This window comes from Gorilla gorilla, chromosome 3, assembly GCF_029281585.2.
Source record: "Gorilla gorilla gorilla isolate KB3781 chromosome 3, NHGRI_mGorGor1-v2.1_pri, whole genome shotgun sequence".
Classification (NCBI taxonomy): domain Eukaryota; kingdom Metazoa; phylum Chordata; class Mammalia; order Primates; family Hominidae; genus Gorilla; species Gorilla gorilla.
Window position 1 is genome coordinate 132,206,149 of NC_073227.2, and position 24,942 is coordinate 132,231,090.

The 24,942-nt window shown below is 37.0% G+C and overlaps 1 protein-coding gene across 2 annotated transcripts in view; it reads right to left on the bottom strand.

Annotated features, from left to right (window-relative positions):
* Positions 1-1,304: 1,304 nt before the first annotated feature.
* LOC129533013 (histone-lysine N-methyltransferase SETMAR-like) overlaps positions 1,305-24,942 on the bottom strand; it is a 281,726-nt gene continuing 258,088 nt past the window's right edge. For both annotated transcript variants that reach the window (XM_063705135.1, XM_063705134.1), the window contains 2 exons: positions 4,054-4,177; positions 1,305-2,347 (listed from right to left, as the gene is read on the bottom strand). In XM_063705135.1, the coding sequence (XP_063561205.1) occupies positions 1,901-2,347; positions 4,054-4,158 (552 nt within the window). In that variant the 5' untranslated portion in view covers positions 4,159-4,177 and the 3' untranslated portion in view covers positions 1,305-1,900. The remainder of the gene's footprint in view (positions 2,348-4,053; positions 4,178-24,942) is intronic.

Sequence of the window (24,942 nt, forward strand, 5' to 3'; positions counted from 1 at the left end):
TGTCCACCCAAATCTCATCTTGAACTGTAGTTCCCATAATCTCCAGTTGCCATGGTAGGGATCCGGTGGGAGGTAAATTATTGGGGTGGTTACCTCCATGTTGTTCTCCTGATAGTGAGTTTTTAAGCGATCTCATGGTTTTATAAGGGGCTTTTCCCTCTCTTTTCTTCCCCTATCATTGTTTGCTTCCCCTATCAATCATTGTTTGCTTCCCCTTCAGCCATGATTGTAAATTTCCTGAGGGCTCCTCAGCCCTGTGGAACTGTGAGTCAATTAAACCTTTTCCTTTATAAATTACCCAGTCTCAGATATGTCCTTACAGCAGCATGAGAACGGACTAACATGTGGTCCCAGTGAGACCACTTTTCTCCTACCACATAAAACACCCTCCTTCACCAATGCAAATTGCTTAAGAAACCACCCCCCAAAGGAGAATATCATTAGATCCGACCATTTACTCTTCTTACGAGACCATTAAAGCTAATGCCAACATGCACTATGTCCCTAGTTAATGTAATCCCATCAATGGGAGTGCAAGCCACCCCATATTTTTAGGCAGTTTTCATTCCCAGATCTTATCCTCTAAGCTATGTAGACCCTCTAATCTGATTGAAGCCCTCAGTCCTGATTCTCCCAGTGGGTCCCATTTGTGGTTCTACTGGCATTTTGGTGCAGGAATCAGAGATACTAAATGTCTTCCCTTATCCTGGAGAGCTTCTGCACTGTAAAAATGATCTCACTTAAATTGCCAATAGTTTATCTGTTAAGAAACATGACATTTTCTTATGTGTCCTCTAAAACTTCTGTTTATTATCAGCAACAGCTTCTCTATCCTCAACTCCATCTCTGAATGTTCATTTTACTTTCCTGCTCTAAGACACACTGGGCCAGCTACCCACTGAGGGACTCTTCCCAAGTAGAGGCTGTTGTATCTACAATACCCCAAGCTCCTTAGTTTCAGCCACAGCCAGATGTCAGTCTATTCTGCCCGTTATTAAAATCCAAAACCTATGAACTTAACTTCAATTGCAAGAAACTTCCCTTTTAGAGGCTAATTATTATGTTTTTGTTTTTGTTTTTGCTTTGAGATGTAGTCTCCCTCTGTCACCCAGGCTGGAGTGCAGTGGCATGATCTCAGCTCCCTGCAACCTCTGCTTCCTGAATTCAAGCAATTCTCCTGCCTCACCCTCCAGAGTAGCTGGGATTACAAGCATGCACCACCATGCCTGGCTAATAGAGGCTAATTATTATGTTGGTGCAAAAGTAATTGCGGTTTTAGACCATGAATTTTAAATCATTATAACTAGGCTCAAATACACCTTTATTAATCACAATAGGAACCATTAAAATTAACACATTTTTGCCAATGAGAAATAAGTTTGTTTATTCCTGTAGCATAAAAATCTGTGCTTCGGGATTTGACAAACTCTTAGAAAGCATTTTCTGCATCCTGCTGGTTGTAGAAGGTTTTCCCTGCAAAACAAACAAAAAAAAATTGTCGAGATACTTGAAGAAGTGGTAGTCAGTTGGCAAGAGATCATGTGAATATGGTGGATGAGGCGAAATTTTGTAGCCCAAGTCGTTCAACTTTTGAAGCATTGGTTGTGCGACATGTGGTCCTGAGTTGTCATGGAGAAGAATTGAGCCCGTTCTGTTGGCCAGTGCTGGTTGCAGGCATTGCGGTATCTGGTGCACCTCATAGATTTGCTGAGCATATTTCTCAGATGTAATTATTTCACGAGGATTCAGAAAGATGTAGTGGATCAGACCGGCAGCAGACCACCAAACAGTCACCAAGTTTGGGTTTGGGAAGTGCTTTGGATCTTCTCGGTCCAACCACTGAGCTGGTCATCGCCAGTTGTCATATAAAATCCACTTTTTGTCGCACATCACAATCCGATCAAGAAATGGTTTGTTTGTTGTTGTGTAGAATAAGAGAAGATGACACTTTAAAACGACGATTTTTTTTATTTTCGCTCAACTCATGAGGCACCCAGTTATCCAGCTGTTTCACCTTTCCTGTTTGCTTCAAATGCCAAACTACTGTAGAAAGATCGACATTGAGTTCTTCAGCAACTTCTTGAGTAGTTGTAAGAGAATCAGCTTCGATAATTGCTTTCATTTGGTCTTTGTCAACTTCTGATGGCCAGCCACTATGCTCCTCATCTTCAAGGCTCTTGTCTCCTTTGCAAAATTTGAACCACCACTGCACTGTACATTTGTTAGCAGTTCCTGAGCCAAATGTGTTGTTGATGTGGCAAGTTGTCTTCACTGCTTTACGACCCATTTTGAACTCAAATAAGAAAATTGCTCGAATTTGTTTTTTGTCTAACATCATTTCCATAGTCTAAAATAAACAGCAAGTAATAAGTCATAAGCAAAAAAAAAATAAAGTGAGAAATGCCCATTAAAATGATGTATAATATAACCACATTTATTTAAGAATGTACTCCAATATCAAACAGCAAATTCCAACAATGCAAAAACCACAATTACATTTGCACCAGCATAATGGGTTTATTTCTAAGAGAAAATTCTCTCTTAAGATTTTGGCACCTCTCTCAGGTTGTAGCGTTGGAAAGTCTTGTGTTCTTGCATAGAACGTTACATTGGTAGTAAACCCAGACAGCATGCCTTATTTGAAAAGCCTTCACCCTTTGCCCAAATCTAGCTTTTTTAGAACCTTTTAATTACCCTCTGGGCCTGTGTTGTCAGCTTCCCATCATAGGCATATATCCAATCTATCCATCCACCCATCTCCAATATATCTGTATATTTTTTTCAGCTGGAAAAGCAGCCTTAGAAGAACGTTTATCTGAAGATTCTACTGAATATTTACTAATGGCTCTGAAGTTTGTGACCCCTAGTGCCTTGTGAGGAGGGAACTGTTTTTCACTTGCCACTAAGAAGAGCCTTAAATATTATTCTCTCCTGATCTCTTACTCTAGAGATTCTCCACCTGATAGACATTAGAATCACCTGGAGAGCACTGCAAAGAGGCTATTGCCAGGACCTCACCACCATATATTCCAGTAAAATTGGTTTGTGGAGAGGCCCAGGTCTCAGTATTTTTTTTAATTCTCCAGCTGATTCTAATGTGCAACCACCATTGAAAAACCACTGTCATACTTTTCAACTGAGTTGATAACAGTTCCAACTTCTTTGTTGACTCTTTTGTGGCCTTCCACAAGTAAGGCCAATGCTACTTGTTAGTTTTAAAAACCCTCTATCCTACCTTCCTTTGCATTCTGGTGAACACGTTGTGTTTTCCTAATTTAATAATTTAGATTTCATCTTGTGAAATCCCATATTGTAGCAATTATGAAATCAATGATCACTGTCTTCCCAAAGCATCTGTTGTTCATATAATTTTTATCTGCCATCATTTCAGAGTCAGATAATTTCATTCAGGCTCATTCTCTCATCCAACCAAGATCTATTCCAACTGCATCTATTCTTATTCTACCAGGTTTCTGACTGATAAGCCTCATCACTGCTGCACATTCCCTTGAATTTCACAATTTTTAGTTATGTTCCCACAAGACACAGCCTGCCGAGTCATCTGCCATACTGTTGAACTCATTTGGATATTCTTTCAGAATTTTATATTGACCTTCTCCCAAATCAATAACCATACAGTCTTATGATACAATCTTTCTATGTTTAATATAGCATAACTAGTTTTATGGAGAATACAGGGTCTAGGAAAGGTATCGGCAGATTTAAGGGACCATTTTACGTTAATCTCCTGGATCTTATTATTAATCTCCTGGATCTTACTATCTGGAAAGTCATTCCAGTTTGCTCTCCATGATCTTCATCCTATTCCTCTGATAAATTTATCTGGGAAAAAGTCATAGTTTCTGATCAATAACAACTCAAATATATACCCATCTTGTGATTTTTCTTGGCCCCTCTTTAAGAGAGCTTAATCCTGGATATATTTCTTTTATTCCCACTGTTTTCAATTTGTACTGCATTTTGATATCCTGTTTTCCACTCCTTACTTTCTCTTAAGTCTTTGAGGATGGAGGTTTTCTCTTAAGGACATGCCTCTGTTCTTTTAATATAGTCAGCTTTATTTTCTTGTTTTATTCTTTGTTCTCCCTCTGTTCTTGTTAAGATAGCAAGATTGAAACTCCAGTTTATCTTTGACATCCTGGGAAAAACATGATTCCTAGAGATAGAAATCAGGACATTTTAAATTAATAGTTTTTGTCAACAAAACATTTGGTTTAAAAAATAGTCTTGATTTAGAAAAGTATATATAAATGAACAGTACAAAGACTTATTATAAAATGAACAAACCCATGCAACCATCACCTAGGGCAAAAATTAGAAAATTACCACAAGCAACCCAGAAGCAACCTTCTTGCTACCTGCCAATCATTACTCTCACTACCTCAAAATGTACCCACCAATCTTGACTTCTACCACCACTTCCTATTTTTGAAATTTATATAAATTAAAACATATTTTTAAAAATTTCTGGCTTCTTTCACTCAATGCTATACTTATAAAATGCAATCATGCTGTTGCATGTGCAATAATTTAGCCATTTTATCACAGTATAGTAATTCATTTTATAAATATATCAAGATATGTTTATTTCTATTTTACCATTAGTAGACATTTACTATTGAAAGTCTTGAAAATTATGAGCAACTTAGGATCTATGAATTCTATCAGTAGCTGTGAAATTATCTTGGCATTAAACTATTACAAATAACACTGCTTTTAATATTCTTTTTTTTTTGAATATTCTTATATGTCTCTTTTGGTTGATGTAAGTGTTTGACTTTGTCAGACACATACCTATGGAGTAGAATTGCTGGCTATATGGATCAACTGTGCCAGGATCTAGTTGATGCAGTTTCATGCCCAAGGCTTTGGTATATTTTGAAAAAGTTAAATAATGACTTTTTTTTTTACATTTACCAGTATATATATCCCAGAAAGACATAACTGATCTAATAAAATAATACACAGTGGTGGAAGTAAGTGTGATATGATTGTAGCTGAACAATTTCCAATATTTAGGCAGAAATGTCATATACTTGAAAAGACAATTAACCATTTATCACAATCTGATAGGCCTGGATCATAGAAGGCTCTGTGAGTCAGGTTACGATGTTTGCCTTAGATTCTCTGGGTAATAGATATTGAGTAACAGAGTGACCTGGGTGGAGTTATCCTTTAGGGAGACATCCTGGCAGAATGGCGTGAAGTGAAATGAAGGTGAACTGAAGTCAGTGAGCCATTTAGAATCTTCTCATGAAAGTCCAGAGAAAACACAGAAAGGGATCAAGCTAGGGCAATGACAGTGGATGCCAATCACTCTACAAGGAAAAATTGAAGGTTGGGAGACAGGAAAGTTTTCCTGTCCTGGCTGGAGAAACAATTTTTAATGACTGTATAGCCTGTTCTTTGTAAAATTTCCTATCCATTTTCTCAGGAAGAGACAAGATAGGAGAACTTTAGTGGTCAATCACCCTTCTAAGAATCAATTAATAAAGATACCAATAAATACTGATTCCATTTCCTCAGACTGATTCTTTTAAGTGGGGGAAGTAAAAGGCTGAATTAAAGGTAATATAACAGTCTTATATTTATGTAATTTCTAAGGTAGCTGCATTGCTTGTCAGTGTATACTTAATGTATGGTGACAGTTCAGAACTGATTTTTTTCCTTTGGGATTTTTAATAATAATTATTTACTGCATTTTCAAAGCCCTTGTCTGTATCAGCAGGATGCTATATTGTATGACAAGCAATTCAAGACTCGTACTTCTTAGTAGTGGCCTCTTTTTGGAGACTTCAGAAAATGCCAGGCAGGGGGTGATAACAGAGAAAGAGCTTAGTAAATGTTGCACCAAAAATGAATCCAGAAACCAGTCTTTCTTTGTAGTAGTTTCATGACATTCAAATGTACCAAGAGCGTCACCATTGACTTTTCACAGGTTAGAGACATCTTGCAATTTCTAGCCAAACTTCAAATTTGGTTCCAACTTTATATGACTAAGAACAAATTGATTCAACTTAAAAATAAAAATTTGTATTCCTTTATACAATAAGAATAAGAGGATTAGGAGGGGAAAAAAATGTTTACCTCACAGAAGTACAGCAGATTGCACAGAATTGTTCTAACAATTTTAGTCATGCTAATAAAGTCACTGGATTTCCACTCTCATGAGGGAGTTTCTCAAATTACTCAAAAATCTGCTTTGGGTGTTTCTGCTTTCAGAAGCTCAGAAATTACTAGTAGGGGATAGTTAATATCTCCCGCAGAGATAAGAACAGAATCACCAAGAGAATTAAAGGAAAAGCAGGAAAATGGAGCGTTCAGTGCAATGTGCTCGGGAGAATCTGACTGTGAATCTAATGCCAACTCAGCTGCCACTTACAGCCACATCTTCTTTAAAATATAAACTAAAAAAAAAAATTACATTTTGCTGTAGTGCTAAACCCCTATCCACTCCAATGGATGTGGTACCAGGTTTAAGAGGCTGAAGAAGAGACCCAGAGCCAGTGAAAAAGACATGGAGTTTTACTGGTGGCTTACATAGAGGGGAGAGAGTCCAGTTGCAGCAGGCTGAACAGGAGAGCCACAACCACTTGCAAAGGCATGCAGTTTACATAGCATTTTCACTGAACACCCTTTCCCTATCAACCTCCACCTGACAATCTTCATTCAACACAAAACTCAAGGCCTTCATGTCCCATGTGACCAGTATTCCACAGGACGAGTCGGGGCTCAGATGTTCCTCACAGAAAAGGAATGAATTGCCAGGTTGGCCACTGCCAGGTTCCCTAGCTTGGAACATACACATTCAGGTGCATCTGTCATACAGGCTTATTTTCAAGACATGCTTAAGTTGTTTCTATCAGATGTGTTTACCATGTATTTGTCAATAGCTTTCTTCAAGAATCACAGCCAGGATGAGGAAGACTTGAAAACAGCACTGTGATCAGAAATTATCCCTTCAGCACAATTTTTCTGATTTTTGTCATTTTGCAAGTCAACATTCAGGGACACCTTGCAGAAATACACTCAAGCACCTGTGTGTACTGTTTATATTTAAGGTTTGTGTTTCTATGTCATTCTTCACTAATACCCAAGATAGCCCTAGGCACTCCTAAAACTATACCAACATTACAAAGTGTCAAGTTAGCACCCCTAAAAAATTATCTCACAGTTACATTTTTAGGACATTCCAAATTCATGGGCTCAGAGGCCTTTCTTGCAGCTCTATCACAGAGGAAGAGACAAGTATATAATGGGCCAGGAGGCTTTCTGTTGTTCTTTCTGTCAAAAATCATTCAGACATGATGTTTATTTGTAGTAGCATTTTTGTCTGGGCTAAAGGAAGATGGATGAACTAAAACCTACTTGGGCTTGTCATTAATGGCCCAAATCAATCATTGAAAAAGGCCACTGCATTACCTCAAGGAGAGGATGGAAGCAATGGCATTTTGGTAAAGAGAGAGATGACTTAACTTCACTGATGGTAATTTTAATCATAAATAGTTTATTAATGTCCTCCCTCTTGGTGGTGGACAGATTCTTGATTTATTTATATTAGTGTGGTAAATTGAATCAACTAACTTTACTAAAAGATTAGAAAAATGTTAACCCTATGAAAAGGTAGTAAACAAGCAAGCTACATTCTGTCCTATGTGGTAATATAAGAGATCAACAAAAAGGGTTTGCATCATATTTTCCACAATACAACCTTTCAAAGTAAAAAAATAATAATTTTGTGGATTGTGCTGAATGTGATGAAACTCCATTAGATCATGAATTTGAGGTAGGATGGGGTTATCAACGGTTTTGCAAAAGATCACATTTATAGTTCAGAGCTGCCTCAGCTCAGAAGTGTCCTTCATTTATACTCCTTAGTGTATTCACTAAGATAGTAAACGAAAGAAGCTTCATGAATGTCGAATTAGTAGATATCATTTCTGTACTACTTGGTTTCCAGGTCTTTGGGTTCCATAGCAATTGGCATTAGCAAAGATCACAGCCTAGGGGATGGTTAAAATACAATTGTATTCACACTTTTTTTATCCTGCAATAGAAGAGCTATTTTCAATTCGATTGAATACATACATGGGATATAGGCCTAAGAGAGAGACGAATTTAGCTTAGAACAACACTCAGAGGATAAACACATCCCTGTTCTGTGGAATATGCCCACTTTCAACAATGAAGGTGACCCTGCATCGGGAAGTACTTGGCTGGACTAGTTGTTTCCTAGGCTCTTGACCCCAGTGTATTACAACCCACGATGCTTAAATAACTTGCAAATAAGACTGTAATACCTCTATCAGTGAATGCTAGAGATGAAGAAATGCCTTATCTAAAAAAAAAAAAGAAGAAGAAGAAGAAGAAGAAGAAACATGAATTGAAGGCTACCAAGCTTGGTATTGATCCTGGTAAAGTTTGTGAAACAAGCCATCAGTGGATGGTTTGTGAGCATTGTAAAGGAGGGTCACTGGATGAAAGATGGAATCACTAAGAGGACACCATCTTGTCCTTTTTCCTTTTCATTTATTTTGCTTATAGTGTCACTAGAGCAGTTTATTTCTTTGGGAAATGCAGCCCCTCTGGGAAAAAAAAAAAAAGCTAGTACTAATTTAAAAAGTGAAGAAAGCTGAAGGTGATGGTTCTTTGCCAGAAAATAAAAGTTTGGAAATAGCAAGAGTGAAAAAATAAATTTTATGGTAGTTTAGAAACAATACATAAACAAGTTCACTATGTGATCTATAAAGAAACAAGAAAAAATTTCATTAAAATAATTCAATATTTCTTCCAGACCAAAAAAAAAAAAATAGTATTTGCTACAGTGGTACTTACAAATTTTGAAGTCTCACTACAGAAGGTATTATTATATACAGCATGAATTATTAATTTTGATTCACAGAATCAAAATTACTAGAACTTCCCGAATAGATTTTACTATACAACAATCATTCTTCAGAGTTAGAAAATCTTCTGTCTTTATTTTGCTGATGAGGCTACTGAGACCCAAGTATTTTTAATGAAAATTGATAAATATAAGGGGGAATTTAAAATCCAAGTCTCATACAGGTCTATGTACCATACTATTTTCTACATACCTGAAAATTCAACTTTAGTTATATTTTCTTTATACCCTTTGATATGGTTAGGCTGTGTCCCCACCCAAATCTCAACTTGAATTATAGCTTCCATAATTTCCACGTATCATGGGAGGGACCTGGTGGGAGGTAATTAAATCATGGGGGCGATTCTCTCCTATGCCGCTCTCATGATAGTGAATAAGTCTCACTAGATCTGATGGTTTTATAAAGGGCAGTTCCCCTGCACACACTCTGTTGCCCGCTGCCATGTAAGACATGACTTTGCTCCTCCTTCACCTTCCACCGTGATTGTGAGGCCTCCCCACCAATGTGAGACTGCAAGTCAATTAAACCTCTTTCTTTTGTAAATTACCCAGTCTTGAGTATGTCTTCATTAGCAGCGTGAGAACAGACTAATATACCCTCTCATGCATCAAATGGTGAATATGGATTTGGCTGCCCCTTACCAAGCAATTCAAGATGGGTACATAAGAAAAAGCAGTGTATAAGTTGCAAATGTAAAATTCTAGGTAAAGACTACAAATAATAACAATTAGAGGAGAAAAAAATGAAATGTACTAGTATTTTTATATCACTCACAGAGATAAAAGATCTTTAAAGTTTATCTAAAATTTTATGCAGGAAACATCACAGATTTCATTTTATAATTTTGAAATGAAAAAATAATACATCTAATGTGTTCCCAACCCTCCCTATTAGTCATCCTCTATTTTATTACTATACTATTTCTTTGGCTCAGTATTTGTGATTTTCTAAAAGTACACTATTTATACATTTATTTACTTGCTTATTGTCTGTCTTTGCCTGAATTTTACCTTTTTCTAAAATTAAGTTATTTGTACATTTATTTATTATCTCTGTCACTTGTATGGAATTTTGTCTGCTTTGTTGACATCTGATGCCTAAGTAGTATCTGAAATATAGTAAGAATTCAATACATATTCTCTAAAAACAATTTAAAATATGAAAACATATACACATAATATGTGATATATATATTTGCTAGGTGAACGATGTTAATTTAACACACGTATATATTTGCTAAAATTCTAACTAAATTTCTTCCTTTTAGCATTGCTACTTTTTCTAAGAATAATGAGCAACTCAGCCCTTCTTTTATTTGCAAGTTCTCCACATTTTCTAGAACAACAATAGAAAGGTTTAAACCTTAAAATATTAAAATGATGGCCTATGGAATGTCTGGATATATCTGCATTTCTCATGATAATCCTAGTAAAAACATGTATTTTATTAATATTTAACTTTTGAAGCAGGTATGTATTTAAATATTTTAATATATTCGCTGATTATCTTAAGAAGGCACACATGTCAAATTTTAATACATTATATCTTATTCAGAAATAACAGGAATCTTGGCCTTGTAGTATTGCTAGACCTATAAAATAACGTATGATCTCATGAGAAAATGGGGACAAATGTAGATATCTGGTGGGAAGAAAACAAATGCAAGCACAAAGACTAAGTTGAAATATAATAGAGTATTGATACAAGGGAAGAACTTAACTAAAAAGTAAAATAAAACCTTAGGAAACTCTTCAAATGCTGCCACAAAAGCACAATGCTCGCCTTAGTGTTTGTCTAGACTCCATTTATACCATTATTATTTCCAATTGGGTATACACCAAACATCAAGTCAAAATTGTTTTCTGAACACTGGTTCCAGATTATGTCAGATGTTGTGGGTTGTACTTTTAAAATAAACTATAAGATATATAGTAGCCATCTGTCTTAGAATTTTCTGTTCCTTGTTTTTTTAAGGCATAACAGGCAAAAATAGAATCAAATAAAGGAAAACAGCTGTGATGGAAAACTTTGCAAGGCTGATAATTTCACTCTTAAACTAGCACTGAAATTAACACATTAGTCATTTTGAAAAACCAGATTTGTCTTTTTATTAAAAACTGGTGTGCGGGTGCGGGTGCGGGTAGCTCATGCCTGTAATCTCAGCACTTTGGGCGGCCGAAGCAGGCGGATCACGGGGCCAGGAGTTTGAGACCAGCCTGGCCAACATGGTGAAACCCCATCTCTACTAAAAATACAGAAATTAGCCAGCGTGGTGGTGCTCGCCTGTAATCTCAGCTACTCAGGAGACTGAGGCAGGACAATCACTTGAACTTGGGAAGCAGAGGTTGCAGTGAGCTGAGATCATGCCATTGCACTCCAGCCTGGGCGACAAGAGCAAGACTTTGTCTCAAAAACAAACAAACAAACAAAAAAAAACTGGTTTGGATTTTTAAAATTCAATTGTCTAATTACATTAGCACCACTTTAATGCTGAAGGAGAATATTATAAAATCTTAAATTTGCACAAACTAAAAATGGCATGCCATTGACATTTATATAACATACTGATATAAAGATTTTACCTAAACTTACCATTTGAAATGGCAGTGAGTTGGCAGCTGCATGAATTAGACTCTCATGATTTCCCATTTGAAATGTGTTTATATGATAGAAATAATATTTCCAGAATTTTGAAGAAATTTCTATAAATGATAAGGTTAATCTAACTTATCATCTGTAAAGTCTAACAAAAAATCTAACTTATAAAAAATATTTTCCTACCTGAAAAAATACAAGAAGAAAAATGTTATCTATTCATTGTCTCTTCATGGATTCAGAACTCTTAGGACTGTATCTTTGCTCCAGATCATTATTACTCCCCACCCTGTCACATAAAACTCACTCTGAGAAACGCATGCAATTTTGCCACACTCTCCACTGCTTTCCTGTTACAGTAATCACAGCCTTTGCCATCTGGCCCACAGTCTTCCTCTCCATGTTAAACCCTGCCATCTGTCGGAAGGACTGCAGTGTCCCATCACTAACCCACCCTTCTCAGTTCCTTGGCCTGCTGGTTCCAAGTCACCTTTACTTCCACATGCAACTCAACCACCCGCAACTAGATTTATACTTCAGTCTTAGTTACAACCACAAATGCTCCACCTCCAAAAACACTCCAGGTGGTTTCCTGCTTTCTCACCATACTGCTTCTCCTTCCCACTTGCTTATTCAGCTACTCCTACAACGGTGCTTTGGCCTCATTAGATCAACAGACAGTTGATGGCTCTCCCAATATGTAAGAACTCTTCCTTCTTTACTTTTTTTTATCCAAGTACAATCATGCACCCCATAATGATGCTTCATTCAACCATGGACTTCCCAAAAAATAATGTAGCTGAAAAATTCCTTTCGCCTGGTGACATCATAGTTGTCCTAATGTCACAGCACAACGTATTACTCATGTGTCTGCGGTGATGTTGGTATAAACAAACCTATTGTGCTACCAGTTGTATAAAAGTGTAACACATACAATTATCTACAGTATATAATTCTTGATAATAAGCAACAATGTTACTGGTTTATATATTTACTACACCTTTATCATTATTTTAGAGTATACTCTTTCTACTTACTAAAAAGAAATTTAACTGTAAAACAGGCAGGTCCTTCAGGAGGTATCCGGAAGAAGGCATTGTTATCACAGGAGATGACAGCTCCATGTGTGTTATTACCCCTGAAGACCTTCCAGTGGGACAAGATGTGGAGGTGGAGATGGTGATATTGATGATCCTGGCCCTGCGTAGGCCTAGGCTAGTGTATGTGTTTGTGTCTTGGTTATTAACAAAAGAGCTTAAAAAGTAAAAAATAAAAATAAAAGTAAACATTTTCAAATACAAAAAAAGTTTATAGAAAATGATATAAAGAAGGAAAATATTCTTTGTTCAGCTGTACCTCTGTTTGTGTTTTAAGTCTTACTACAAAGGAATCAAAACATTAAAAAAATGAAAAGTTTATAAAGTTAAAAAGTTACAGTAAACTAGGGTTAATTTATTATTGAAGAAAGAAGAATATTTTTTATAGGTTTAGTACAGCCAAAGGGCACAGTGTTGATAACGTCTACAGTAGTGTACAGTAATGCCCTAGGCCTTCACATTCCCTCACCACTCACTCACTGACTCACCTGCAATAACTTCCATTCCTGCAAGCTCCATTCGTAGTAAGTAACCTCTCCAGGTATACCATTTTTAATCTTTTATATCTTACTTTTACTAAACCATTTTTATGTTTAGATTCACAAATACTTATCATTGTGTTATAATTAATTGCCTATATTTAGTACAGTAACATGCTGTATAGGTTTGTAGCCTAGGAGGAATAGGCTATACTGTGTAGCCCAAGTGTATAGTAGACTATACTGTCCAGGTGTGTATAAGTACACTATGACATTCTCACAATAACAAAATTGCCTAACAACACATTTCATACATAGCAATTATAGCCAGCTGGAAGATATAAAGGGGAAAATACTTCATTTACAATATCAATAAAAGAGATTTTAAAAAAATACTTAGTATGTAATTTAGCATTAGGTCCAGCTTCATACAACAACAACAACAAATAAACAGTGGCTTAGTCACACAGTGGTTATTGTTTCATGTGAAATGTCCCGTGGTCCAATCCAAGACAGGAATAGCTGTTTTACATATCCCAGGGGTCCCAGGCTCCCTCCAGCTTTCTGCTCTGGCCCTGGTGTCCCATTCTTACTACAAGAAAGAGAATAGCATGCCCCTCGCTTGGAAAACACTCCTCAAAATTGCACATACCACTTCCACTCATATCCCACTGTCTAAAACTCAGTCATATGGCCAGGCTTAACTGCAAGAGAGGCTGTGAAATGTAGCCTTTGTTCTGAGTGGTCATGCGCCAGCTAAGATTCAGAGCTTCCAATATCGGGAAAGAAAAGGGGAAATGATACTGGGAGACAACTAGCAGTCTCTGTCACACCTAAGAATAAGTTTAAGAAAAAAATATGTAATATCTATAAGAAATACTTTCAAATTGCCTGTTAGATACAAAATAGGATCTAAACAAATACAAAGCACACCACATTCTTGGGTGAGCAAAGAGAGATTTTGCCTTGATAATCCACAAAAAAAGGTCTAATAGCCATGAATTTGGATGCCTCAAGTAGTATAGCATAAATTTGTATAAAACAAAACTGTTAAGTATATGTGTAAATGGCAGAAAGACAATTATAGTAATAGATCTCAACCTTTGGCAGATCAAACAAAAATAAGGCCATAATTATTTTTAACAGTAGAATAAATAACATCCAGATGGCAGCTAAAGTCATCTTTCTGTCAAAACTAAAATTGGCAAATGCCCCCATTACTTGTCTGGCAAAGGTTCAATGGCCTCCCCAAAACTTCTGGGAATCTCCATGTCTTTCATTCTTGAGATTCCCTCCAGCCTTGTCCCTGCCCTCTGAATCTCATTAGTTCTTGCCTCTTGTCTCATTCCCCTTTATACATTCCACATAGACCCAGATGCGGGACACAGACCCTTTTCTTCATCTAGCTAACAACAGCTCACAAAGGCCTTTTTTGTTTATAGTCAAGTTAACTGAAAGTTTGGGGCAGAAGAGTGGGATTACAGCCCTGACAAGCAAACTGCTTATAAGCACACACAGGCAGACTGTTTTCAGAAGTCTTTAGGCTTTGGCTACCACACTGCAACAAATTTCTCCCTCAAATTCCTGGTAAATCTAGCTTCTTGCCTCGTTACCTGGTTCCTGCTTGCCTTAAGAATTCTGTCCTAACATTTCCCTATTTCTCTGTTTTTCAGGTCTACCCCATTCTGCATCATCTCAGAAAATAAATTTTGCTTATTTTTTTAAATATTAGAGATAACTCCAACAAGTAGCATGGGTGAAACATATTGGGGGGCTATAATATCACCATAATTTCCCTTAGACTCCATAGAGTCAGGCAAAATAAATATATACTCAATAGTGCACTGCAGCCAGCTCATAGTTGCTCATAAGAGTGGATTATAAGATCTCTTCCCTACTCTCCATGCAGTAACTTCACATCAGTAGGTTGAAATCCTCATATTGAAAGTATTTACACCATAGAAGCTGGCAAACACTCCGAATATCACTGATTTTTTGTTTTGGCTAGGTTTGGGATTGAGGTTTTTTTTGTGGTTTTTAGTGAGATGTTTGTTTGAGGAGCCTGCTTACCAGCACAACACTGCCTAAATCCTAAGAAAACTGTGTTTAATGTGCAAATGAAGATTCAAGTCTGTTGACTCATGTTCCTCCCACATGAGCCAGCTAAACCCTCCAAGGCAGTGATAAGAAGAGGGAGAAGACTCTAAGCAAAAGATGACTCCATCGCTTGGATCCACAGAGACCACAGGAACATGACACTCTGCCTATTCTAGTCCATGTAACAACATTGATTAAAACAGTTGAGGCAACACGGATATGAAACTGTATAATTTAGTAACTTAAAATCGTTAATTACACTGAACTGACCAGAGTTCAATCCTGAGAACAAAGAAACACTATTATACCACATTCTTCCTTTTTTTTTTTTTTTTTTTTTGAGACGGAGTTTCGCTCTTGTTGCCCAACAACAAGAGCTGGAGTGCAATGGCATGATCTCAGCTCACTGTAACCTCTGCCTCTCAGGTTCAAGCAATTATACTGCCTCAGCCTCCCAAATAGGTGGGATTACAGGCACCTGCCACCACACCCAGCTAACTTTTGTATTTTTAGTAGAGACGGGGTTTCACCATGTTGGCCAAGCTGGTCTCGAACTCCTAACCTCAGGTGATCCGCCCACCTTAGCCTCCCAGAATGCTGGGATTATAGGTGTGAGCCACCACGCCCAGCTTATTATACCACATTCTAAAGTGAGGCACTAGGGATCAATATCTCTCACACGATCTAGTGAAAAGCAACCCCCAGCCTGTCCCCATCCCTGCCCATCCCAACCAGCTATATAAGGAGAAGACTGGAGGGAGAGAGGGAAGAGTTGCTATAGTCACTGGGCTTGTGTGGACTATAGTGTTCATGGAAAAAGGTACTACCCAGCCCTTCAGCCAAGGTGGCAGGAAGGGATTTCACAGTTACTGAATGGGATTTGACAATTACTGAATAGAATTTCTTACTGCCTTCAAGATGAGCGACTGCCTCGCATTTGGAGAAAGACTATACTATCTATCTGCTAGGACTTGCTGACCATTCCCTATGAATTAAAGAGAGATGATGCCAGGCTAAGAAAGAGGAAGACAGTGCAGCAGCCAAGTTAACATTTGCAATGGTAAGGGTGTGTGAGTTTCTTATAGGTCCAAGGACACCAGAAAAGGAGCTAGTCTTGAGTCCTTTTTGCCAGTTCCTCATCCAAGAGTCTATCCTCCAGGCAAAGGGGCTCCAGCAGGGGGAAGCTGTAGGATCCACCTCTGTGGATAGGAGCTGAGTAGAAGGAATTACAAGTATTTGTGCCAAAGAAGATGCTCCTTGCAACAAAACTGAGCCATAGGAAATTCTCACAGGACAAGGCAAAAAACTCACATACACCTTCCATAAGAACAACTCTTTCAATGCCTGCACACAAAGATGCCATCAGGAGAAGCCTGTCAAGATTATTAGCAGAAGAGCAACATAAACCTGCATGAGCCAACAAAGGAAGAAGCACAAATAACCCTGGGTAAAGCAGATTGGCACTCTGGCACTTTCTTTCTTACTGTTGTCCCCAAACACAGAAGTTACAGTCTGGATGAGGGGTAAAAGTGAGGGAGCACAAGAACAGGCCAAGTTAATCTCCCCACTCAAAAACCCTTGAAATATGGCATTAAGTCATGACGTGACATGGGAACGCTTTAGATCAAGAATGAAAGGGGAACTTTAAACTTGATTGCGTTGAGTTTTTAAATCTAAGAGTGTTCAAAGGTCCTAAATCTGTCTACAAGGTCCTTAAAAGAAAGAAATAGAGGATTTGATAAATATCGAAAGCAGTGATTAGAGAAACATAAAAAATTTCATGTTTATATTCCACACAGTTGAGATCCACTTCTTTAAAAACACAGCTTATTTGGATTTACGCAAAACAGAAACTCAAACAAAACTTGCTTCCTTTGTTTCTTTTCTTCTCTCCTCCCAGTTCCCTGTCAGTGCTCCCTCAGGGAAGTCTAATATGACATGGCTCCCTGTGGGTTGATGCTGGCTTATGCTGCTCTTCTAGCTAATCCTGACAGTCTGTTGATGGTGACATCTCCTGTGAAAGGCACTGCAAGAGGTAATCTCTTGCCAAGGGTACCTGTTAGTGCTTCACCCTAGCCTGGGGCTCAGCTCTCTGGCATGGCAGATCAAGCCGATACTTCCAGATCCTTTCATTGGCATGTCTTTGTATAATGGTCATTGTGGTGTCTTAGTTCATGTGTGCTGCTATAACAAAATGCCTAAGACTGGGTAATTTATAAAAAGATAGAAGTGTGCTTCTCAGAGTTTTGGAGGATGTAAGTTCAAGATCAAGGCACTGACATTTGGAATCTGGGGAAGTACTCCTTGTTGGTCCTCACATGGCCAACAGCAAAAGGGTAAAAAGGGCCAAACTCACCCCCTTTTGTAAGAACACCTAATCACATTCATGAGGGCAGAGACCTCATGACTTAATCACCAACCCACAGGTTCCACCTCTTAATACTACCATGGGAATTAAGTTTCAACATGAATTTGGGGGAGGACACCATCATTCAAACCGTAGCATATGGTAAGTGGTTTGGCGTCTTAGGCTATTTCTCATGTGTCACTTATGCAATCATTCCTTGATGATAAATCCAATGTTAGCTGATTTACTTCCAAGTCTGTGCAAAAGATGTTATATACTGTTGCAGTAATGCAAAGAACCAAACATTTGTTTTCTACAATAAACACAAGTTGGTACTAACTGGTTTATCTTTTTTCGTTCACTTTCCTTGTACTTACAGTCCTGTAGGTTTTTTTTTAAACTCAAAAATTGTTTCCCTCTAATTGCAGGCTACTTATTTTTAAAATATTATTTAAACTTAAATACATATTATTGCAAATTTTACTTTTCATCGTTTTACTTTTCAACAAAGACAAGGTCTCTAATCTCTCCCTCCACTCAAATTGCCACTCTCAAACTTCACTATGTATTTGCACAGTATTAGCTCTCTACAAGTCCAAAGCTTGGATTATATGTTTTGATAAGCAAATGGCCCAACACTTTGAGTTGAACATAGAAGAACTGATAGAAACTTTGAAAGTTCAGCCTTTCTTCTCTCCCACCTACACCAATCACTTTTCCCAATAAAATGAATAACATCGTTCTTGCCCTCCCTCAGAAAACTAAAAGATTTACAATTGTTTTATTTTTTTAAATAAACCCCCCCTCCAATATAAGTAGGCATATTGGAGGATGCAAATGAAGAAGTAATAGGTCAAATTCACTCAGTCAACACAGCTAAGTTTGAGGAGGTATATCCATATAATCTGTTTGTTTGTTTGTTTGTTTGTTTGTTTGTTTGTTTGTGAAGGAGTCTTGTTCTGTTGCCCAGGCTGGAGTGCAGTGGCTTGATCCCCACTCACTGCAACCTCTACCTCCCAGGTTCAAGGGATTCTCCTGCCTCAGCCTCCTGAGTAGCTGGGATTACAGGCATGCGCCACCACGCCCGGCTAATTTTTGTATTTTTAGTAGAGACAGGGTTTCACCATGCTGGTCAGGATGGTCTTGAATTCTTGACCTCATGATCCACCCACCTCGGCCTCCCAAAGTGCTAGGATTATAGGCGTGAGCCACCGTGCCCGGCTCGTATAGTCATTTTAAAAAAATTTTTTGGATTTGGGTCTTCAGGCCAAATATGTGCTCTTCCTGTTACTTCATTTACACCCCTCTTTATTGAATGACATCTGGCTGTTGAGCACTTTCATGTCAATGTCTTGACTTCTGAAGGTTCTTGGATTGACCTGAAACAAATATTGAATGTATAGATGCATATATATCTATGTCTTCCACTAACAGGAAATATGTCTTCTTTTCAAACAACCATAAAACGTTTGTAAATATTGTTTCAAGAATGGACAAACAAATCAACAGAACAATAGAGACCATCTTAAGACCAAAAAACCAAATGAAACCATTTTATATATAAATGTGTATATATTTATATATATGTATATATATAAAACATAAATATATAAATATATATGTATATCTTCCACTAACGGAGAATATGTCTTCTTTTCAAACACCCATAAAATGTTTGTAAATATCGTTTCAAGAATGGACAAACAAATCAACAGAACAATAGAGGCCTCAAGACAAAAAACTAAACGAAACCATTTTATATATAAATGTGTATATATTTGTATATATGTATATATATAAAATATAAAATATATTTATATAAAATATATTTATATTTATATTTTATATATACACATATGCATATATACATATAAATATATATACATGAATAAAATATATAAATAAATATATATTATATATAAATTACATATAATTAATATATAAATATATTAAATTATAATTAAAATATATTTATATATTAATTATATGTAATTTATATAAATAATAATATATAAATAAAATATATATACATATATACATGAATGAATCATTACAAACTAATGCATGCAGATGAATTATCCAAATGTTCTGAGGAAATTATACTTTTGAGGAACAGATTAAGTTGGGTTGCAATTTTAAAATGCCATCCATGAAAATAAATTTAATTTAAAAATAAAAGCAGAAAACAAATCATCTCACACCAGTTAGAATGGCGATCATTAAAAAGTCAGGAAACAACAGGTGCTGGAGAGGATGTGGAGAAATAGGAACACTTTTACACTGTTGGTGGGACTGTAAACTAGTTCAACCATTGTGGAAGTCAGTGTGGCGATTCCTCAGGGATCTAGAACTAGAAATACCATTTGACCCAGCCATCCCATTACTGGGTATATACCCAAAGGACTATAAATCATGCTGCTATAAAGACACATGCACACGTATGTTTATTGCGGCATTATTCACAATAGCAAAGACTTGGAACCAACCCAAATGTCCAACAATGATAGACTGGATTAAGAAACTGGCACATATACACCATGGAATACTATGCAGCCGTAAAAAATGATGAGTTCATGTCCTTTGTAGGGACATGGATGAAATTGGAAATCATCATTCTCAGTAAACTATCGCAAGAACAAAAAACCAAACACCTCATATTCTCACTCATAGGTGGGAATTGAACAATGAGATCACATGGACACAGGAAGGGGAATATCACACTCTGGGGACTGTTGTGGGGTGGGGGGAGGGGGGAGGGATAGCATCGGGAGATATACCTAATACTAGATGACGAGTTAGTGGGTGCAGCACACCAGCATGGCACATGTATACGTATGTAACTAACCTGCACAATGTGCACATGTACCCTAAAACTTCAAGTATAATAAAAAAAAAGAAAACAAATGTAAATTGGCAACTGTTTAACTGATCTCAGAATTATCAGAATAGATAAGAGCTTTCTAAAATGGGAAAAAAATGAAATTCCTCATTAGGAAATTCTAAACTTACCTATGTAAAATTTGAAGATCTCTGAAGAGCAAAGCCTCTGCAGAAAATTGTAAGACAATTCAAACTGAGAATATTATTTATATCCATGCTGACTGATATTTAATACTATTTTCTATATTAAAAACTTACTCAAACTCATAAAGGAGACACTAAAACTTAGACTGAAAATAGACATGAATACAAAATTCACAGAAGATGGCATATAAATTGTTAATAAGATATGAAATAAAATATTCAAGTTATTAATAAATAGAGATACCAGTTAAAACAGACAATACGATGTTTTCTAAGTTGTCCTTTTTTAAAAGATAATATTTAGTGCTGCCATGAATATATTGAGAAAAGTCTCTCACACACACCTGGTGGGAAAGATAAACTTGTATAAACTTTCTGGAAAATAATCAGACAACATGAATAAAAATTAACAAATATATTGCTATTTAACCCAAAGGAAATAGGCAGAAATAAGAATAAAGATGTATATTGAAAGAATTTCATAATAGGTTGTACATAAAAACAAATACTGGATACAACCTAACTTTGAATAATACAAAAATAATTAAATAATTTTTGAAGAACTTGCATGTGATTAAATTAACACGCAAATGTTTTAATGTAACATTAGGTGGAAAAGTATATGTATTCATATATGTCAACTCAGACAAATTCTAAACCACATTAAAAAACACAAAGAAAATAAAACAATGTAATTAACTACCTTAATTATATTTAGGTAGTACAATTACAAAAGTTGTACTTTCTCCTAAAAAGGCTCAATATTTTCTAAATTTTGTAACGCACATGTATTATTAAAAGTTTTTAAAAGTGCTCTTTGAGCACTGACTATATTTTTTAATAATTTGGAAATATCTCTTGAAAACACTTAAAATATAGCTTTATATCACAATGAGTCTGGCACTGCTGTCACAGCACAGAGTTCAAATCTGAAGTATCTATTGCAAGACTGTTAGAGACAGGCAGAAGGGCAATGAATTTTCCTGCACCTGAGAAGCACACAGTCTAGCAAAGACACAGACAAGGAAGTCGACTACTAGAATAGAAACTGCTAAATGCTATAACTGAGACACTCAGGTGGAAGCACAGTCAAAAAACAGTTAATTCAACAGCGAAGACATGGAATCAACCTAAATGCCCATCAGTGATAAACTGATGTGGTATGTATACACCATGGAATACTATGCAGCCATAAAAAAGAATGAGATCATGTCCTTTGCAGGGCTGGAGGCTATTATTCTCAGCAAACTAATACAAAAACAAAAACCAAAATTCCACATGTTCTACTTATAAGTGGGACCTAAATGATGAGAATACATGGACACATAGAAGGGGACAACACTCATTGGGGTCTATCAGAGGGTGGAGGGTGGGAGGAAGAAGAGGATCAGGAAAAATAACTAATGGGTACTAGGTTGAATACCTGGGTGAGGAAATAATCTGTACAACAAACCCCCATGACACAAGTTTACCTATGTAACAACCTGCACTTATACCCCTGAACTTAATAGAATTTTTTTTTTTTACATGAATTCACCCCAGAGGAAGGAGGGTGCATGACTGGAAAAATTTCCGAGGAGAAAGTAACATCTGATCTGACTCATTCTTCTCTTCTCCCCCACTCTCACTCTTTCTTTTCTTCTCAAAGTAGGTTAGAGACAGAGGAGACACAGTAAAGAGATAGAGCTTTTAAAATAGGGCAACAAAGTCATGTTATGAGGGGTTGCTAAAATCAGCTGGAGTAGGGATTATTTATTTTTATTATCTCTACTCTGAGAACTCTGAAAATCTAAGGCCCCTTCCTGATACATAGAGGGGGGAAATACCACCGTGGTAGAACTAGAAATGGAAAGTGTTGAGGATTCTGCTGTGTCTCAGGCATGGAATTTAGATCCTGGGGGCGGGATGTAGCAGAGAGAGATTCTTCAAGAAAAGACAAGCTGCACAGCTGCAAGGAGTGAATTGTGAGACTGACAACTTCCAGAAGTCACTCTTTTCCGGGAGCAGGAGCTAGCCAATGACTGAACAGTGATTCACAGGGCCGGCTATTTCCACCCAATGTGTACTCCTCCGGAGAGCAGTCACGGCTCCTGACCTCCCTGTTGGGCTCCATCAGATGGCATCGCAATCTGATGATTTCCCCACCCATTTCTGCGTTCTTCACTCTTGCACTCCTACTCAGTCTCTATATTTGCTTCTCAGAGAAGCCAATGATCACAGGCAAGGTAAGTCCAAAAAGTCCAGAGAAGTGCAGGCAAAGAAGAGAAGAGAAAAGAAAAGAAACAGAACCAGAGAAAAAAAGAGAAATGTTGGCCTCTCATGAGATGAACTTGGCCAATAGTAATATAATTTTCTTTCTGGAAATGTTATGTTAGCTGTTGCAGGCTTTACTAAGAAGCACACAAGAGACATGCAGTGAGGTTACAGCACGTATAGCAATCAGGAGGAATGAGACCGTTAGAGAACTGGCACCAACTGGTTGGTTTGGATGAATAAAAAAAAAATGTACATTGGGACACAACAAAAATTTGGCCTGGAGACTTAGGAGCTAGACCATGGGGAATGCTGTATCCTATGTCAAGTAAATGAGTACATTTCCTTACAACTTTCTTAAATACCTTCTTTTTGACCTCCATTATTACTATAATCCTATGCAAGGACAATGGAATTACCTAAAAATCCTCAGTGAAATTTATTAATACAATACTTTCAGTGAATATTGGAAACAAAATCAAATATCAGAGAGGAAGCATGCATTTTCCTGCTAGAACATCCACTTATCCTTGTGTCTGGCAGGCTATTAACTCCAATTATAACAAAACAGGTGGCAATTTGAGCACATATAAGATTTAGTTAAGATATGTATTTAAAGGTTTTTATCACCAGTGTGCTCTCAGACGATAACAATTTCTCTGTGATGTGGTGTCTCCCAGATCAAAGTTTCCAGATGTCTTTACAAAACTGTAGGGAGCCATCTATCCAGAGAGCTCTTCTTTCCTGTGACATAAGTTTGCCTTTCAGACATGTCACAATCACTTAACCATGACTCACAACCACTTTGTGTGGACACCTACATGAAATTGATTGTTGTTTACAAGGCTTTGGAACTAGGCTAGTTCCTTGTGGCCTTTGCTTCACTGTTATCTATCACACAATGACAAGACAGTAAGTACATAAATTCATTTTGTTTCAAGTGTTACAAAGAACAAAAGAGGCCAAATAGCCCATAAGGTAGTCTCCTAAATGGATATTTTCCGGTGATATCCCATGGCCCTCACTGGTTGACACTGCCCTATAAAACATTCCTACAACAGATGTCTGTGTCTATGGTAATGACCCAGATGGGCTTAGGCTGAGAATTGCTTGAAAGCAGGGGTTTTGTCTTATTATTCTTTGCGTCTGTAGTGCCTAGAGTGACCAGTAGATGGAAATTGTTGGTTCGCATTTCAGCTTTGCAAATCAGGAATATGTTCTCTAAAAGCTGTGACATTGCTCCAGTGATTGAGCTAGAAATGGAACTAAAACGGAGGGAAAGAGCTTAGTAAATTTTTTATTAAACTTTTTTTATTAAAGTCCTTTATGAAGTAAATGGCCCATGAGAATCCATCCTCAGTAACTTTCTCTCATCCTGTCGTATGTGGCTGACTTCTGCAAAGCCTGATGTGCCATTGCCTAGCAAGAACTCCACAAAGTATGGGGAGCTACCAGCTGTAAATATACTGCACTTCCCTAGAATTAATTTCTATGACACTAATGAAAGTTTTGCAATTGTGCATATTGACTACCAAACAGACTTAAAATGTCAACTTTTTATTTATGTTCTATCAAAGCAATTCTATAGCATGCTTTTTTGCCTCCATCAGGATTATCATAAATTCAACCAGTATGAATGATGAAAAATAAATTTTAAAAAAGACAACTGATATTAATAAGCTTGAACAAAAGTGCAAATAACAAAACAACGAAGAATGTAAATGCCACTTGATTCGCCTTTCCTTCGTGTACCTGCCCTCTCCTTTTCTTTTCCCCAAAGGGTTCTATAAACTATACTGAACAGACTAATGCTCTAAGGCCCTGGCTCCTGCTCCTCGGGAGCTTGATCATAAATTACGGTTGTACAAATTTGTAAAAGGCTTTATCTGTAAGCTTAGCTAAAGCACACATGTAAAAAAATTTTTAAATAACAATAATTTTTTAGAAGGAGATATAAACAAACGAAGAACTTAACCATCTAAGGAAATCACAAAATGAATAGATTTTCAATATTTTCCTTCATATTCCTTAACAACATTACAGTTGACCAGAAACATGTATGCTATCATTCACCAAAATGCAGAATGGAAATCTAGTTTAATTTGAAGCAGACAGGTTAAAAG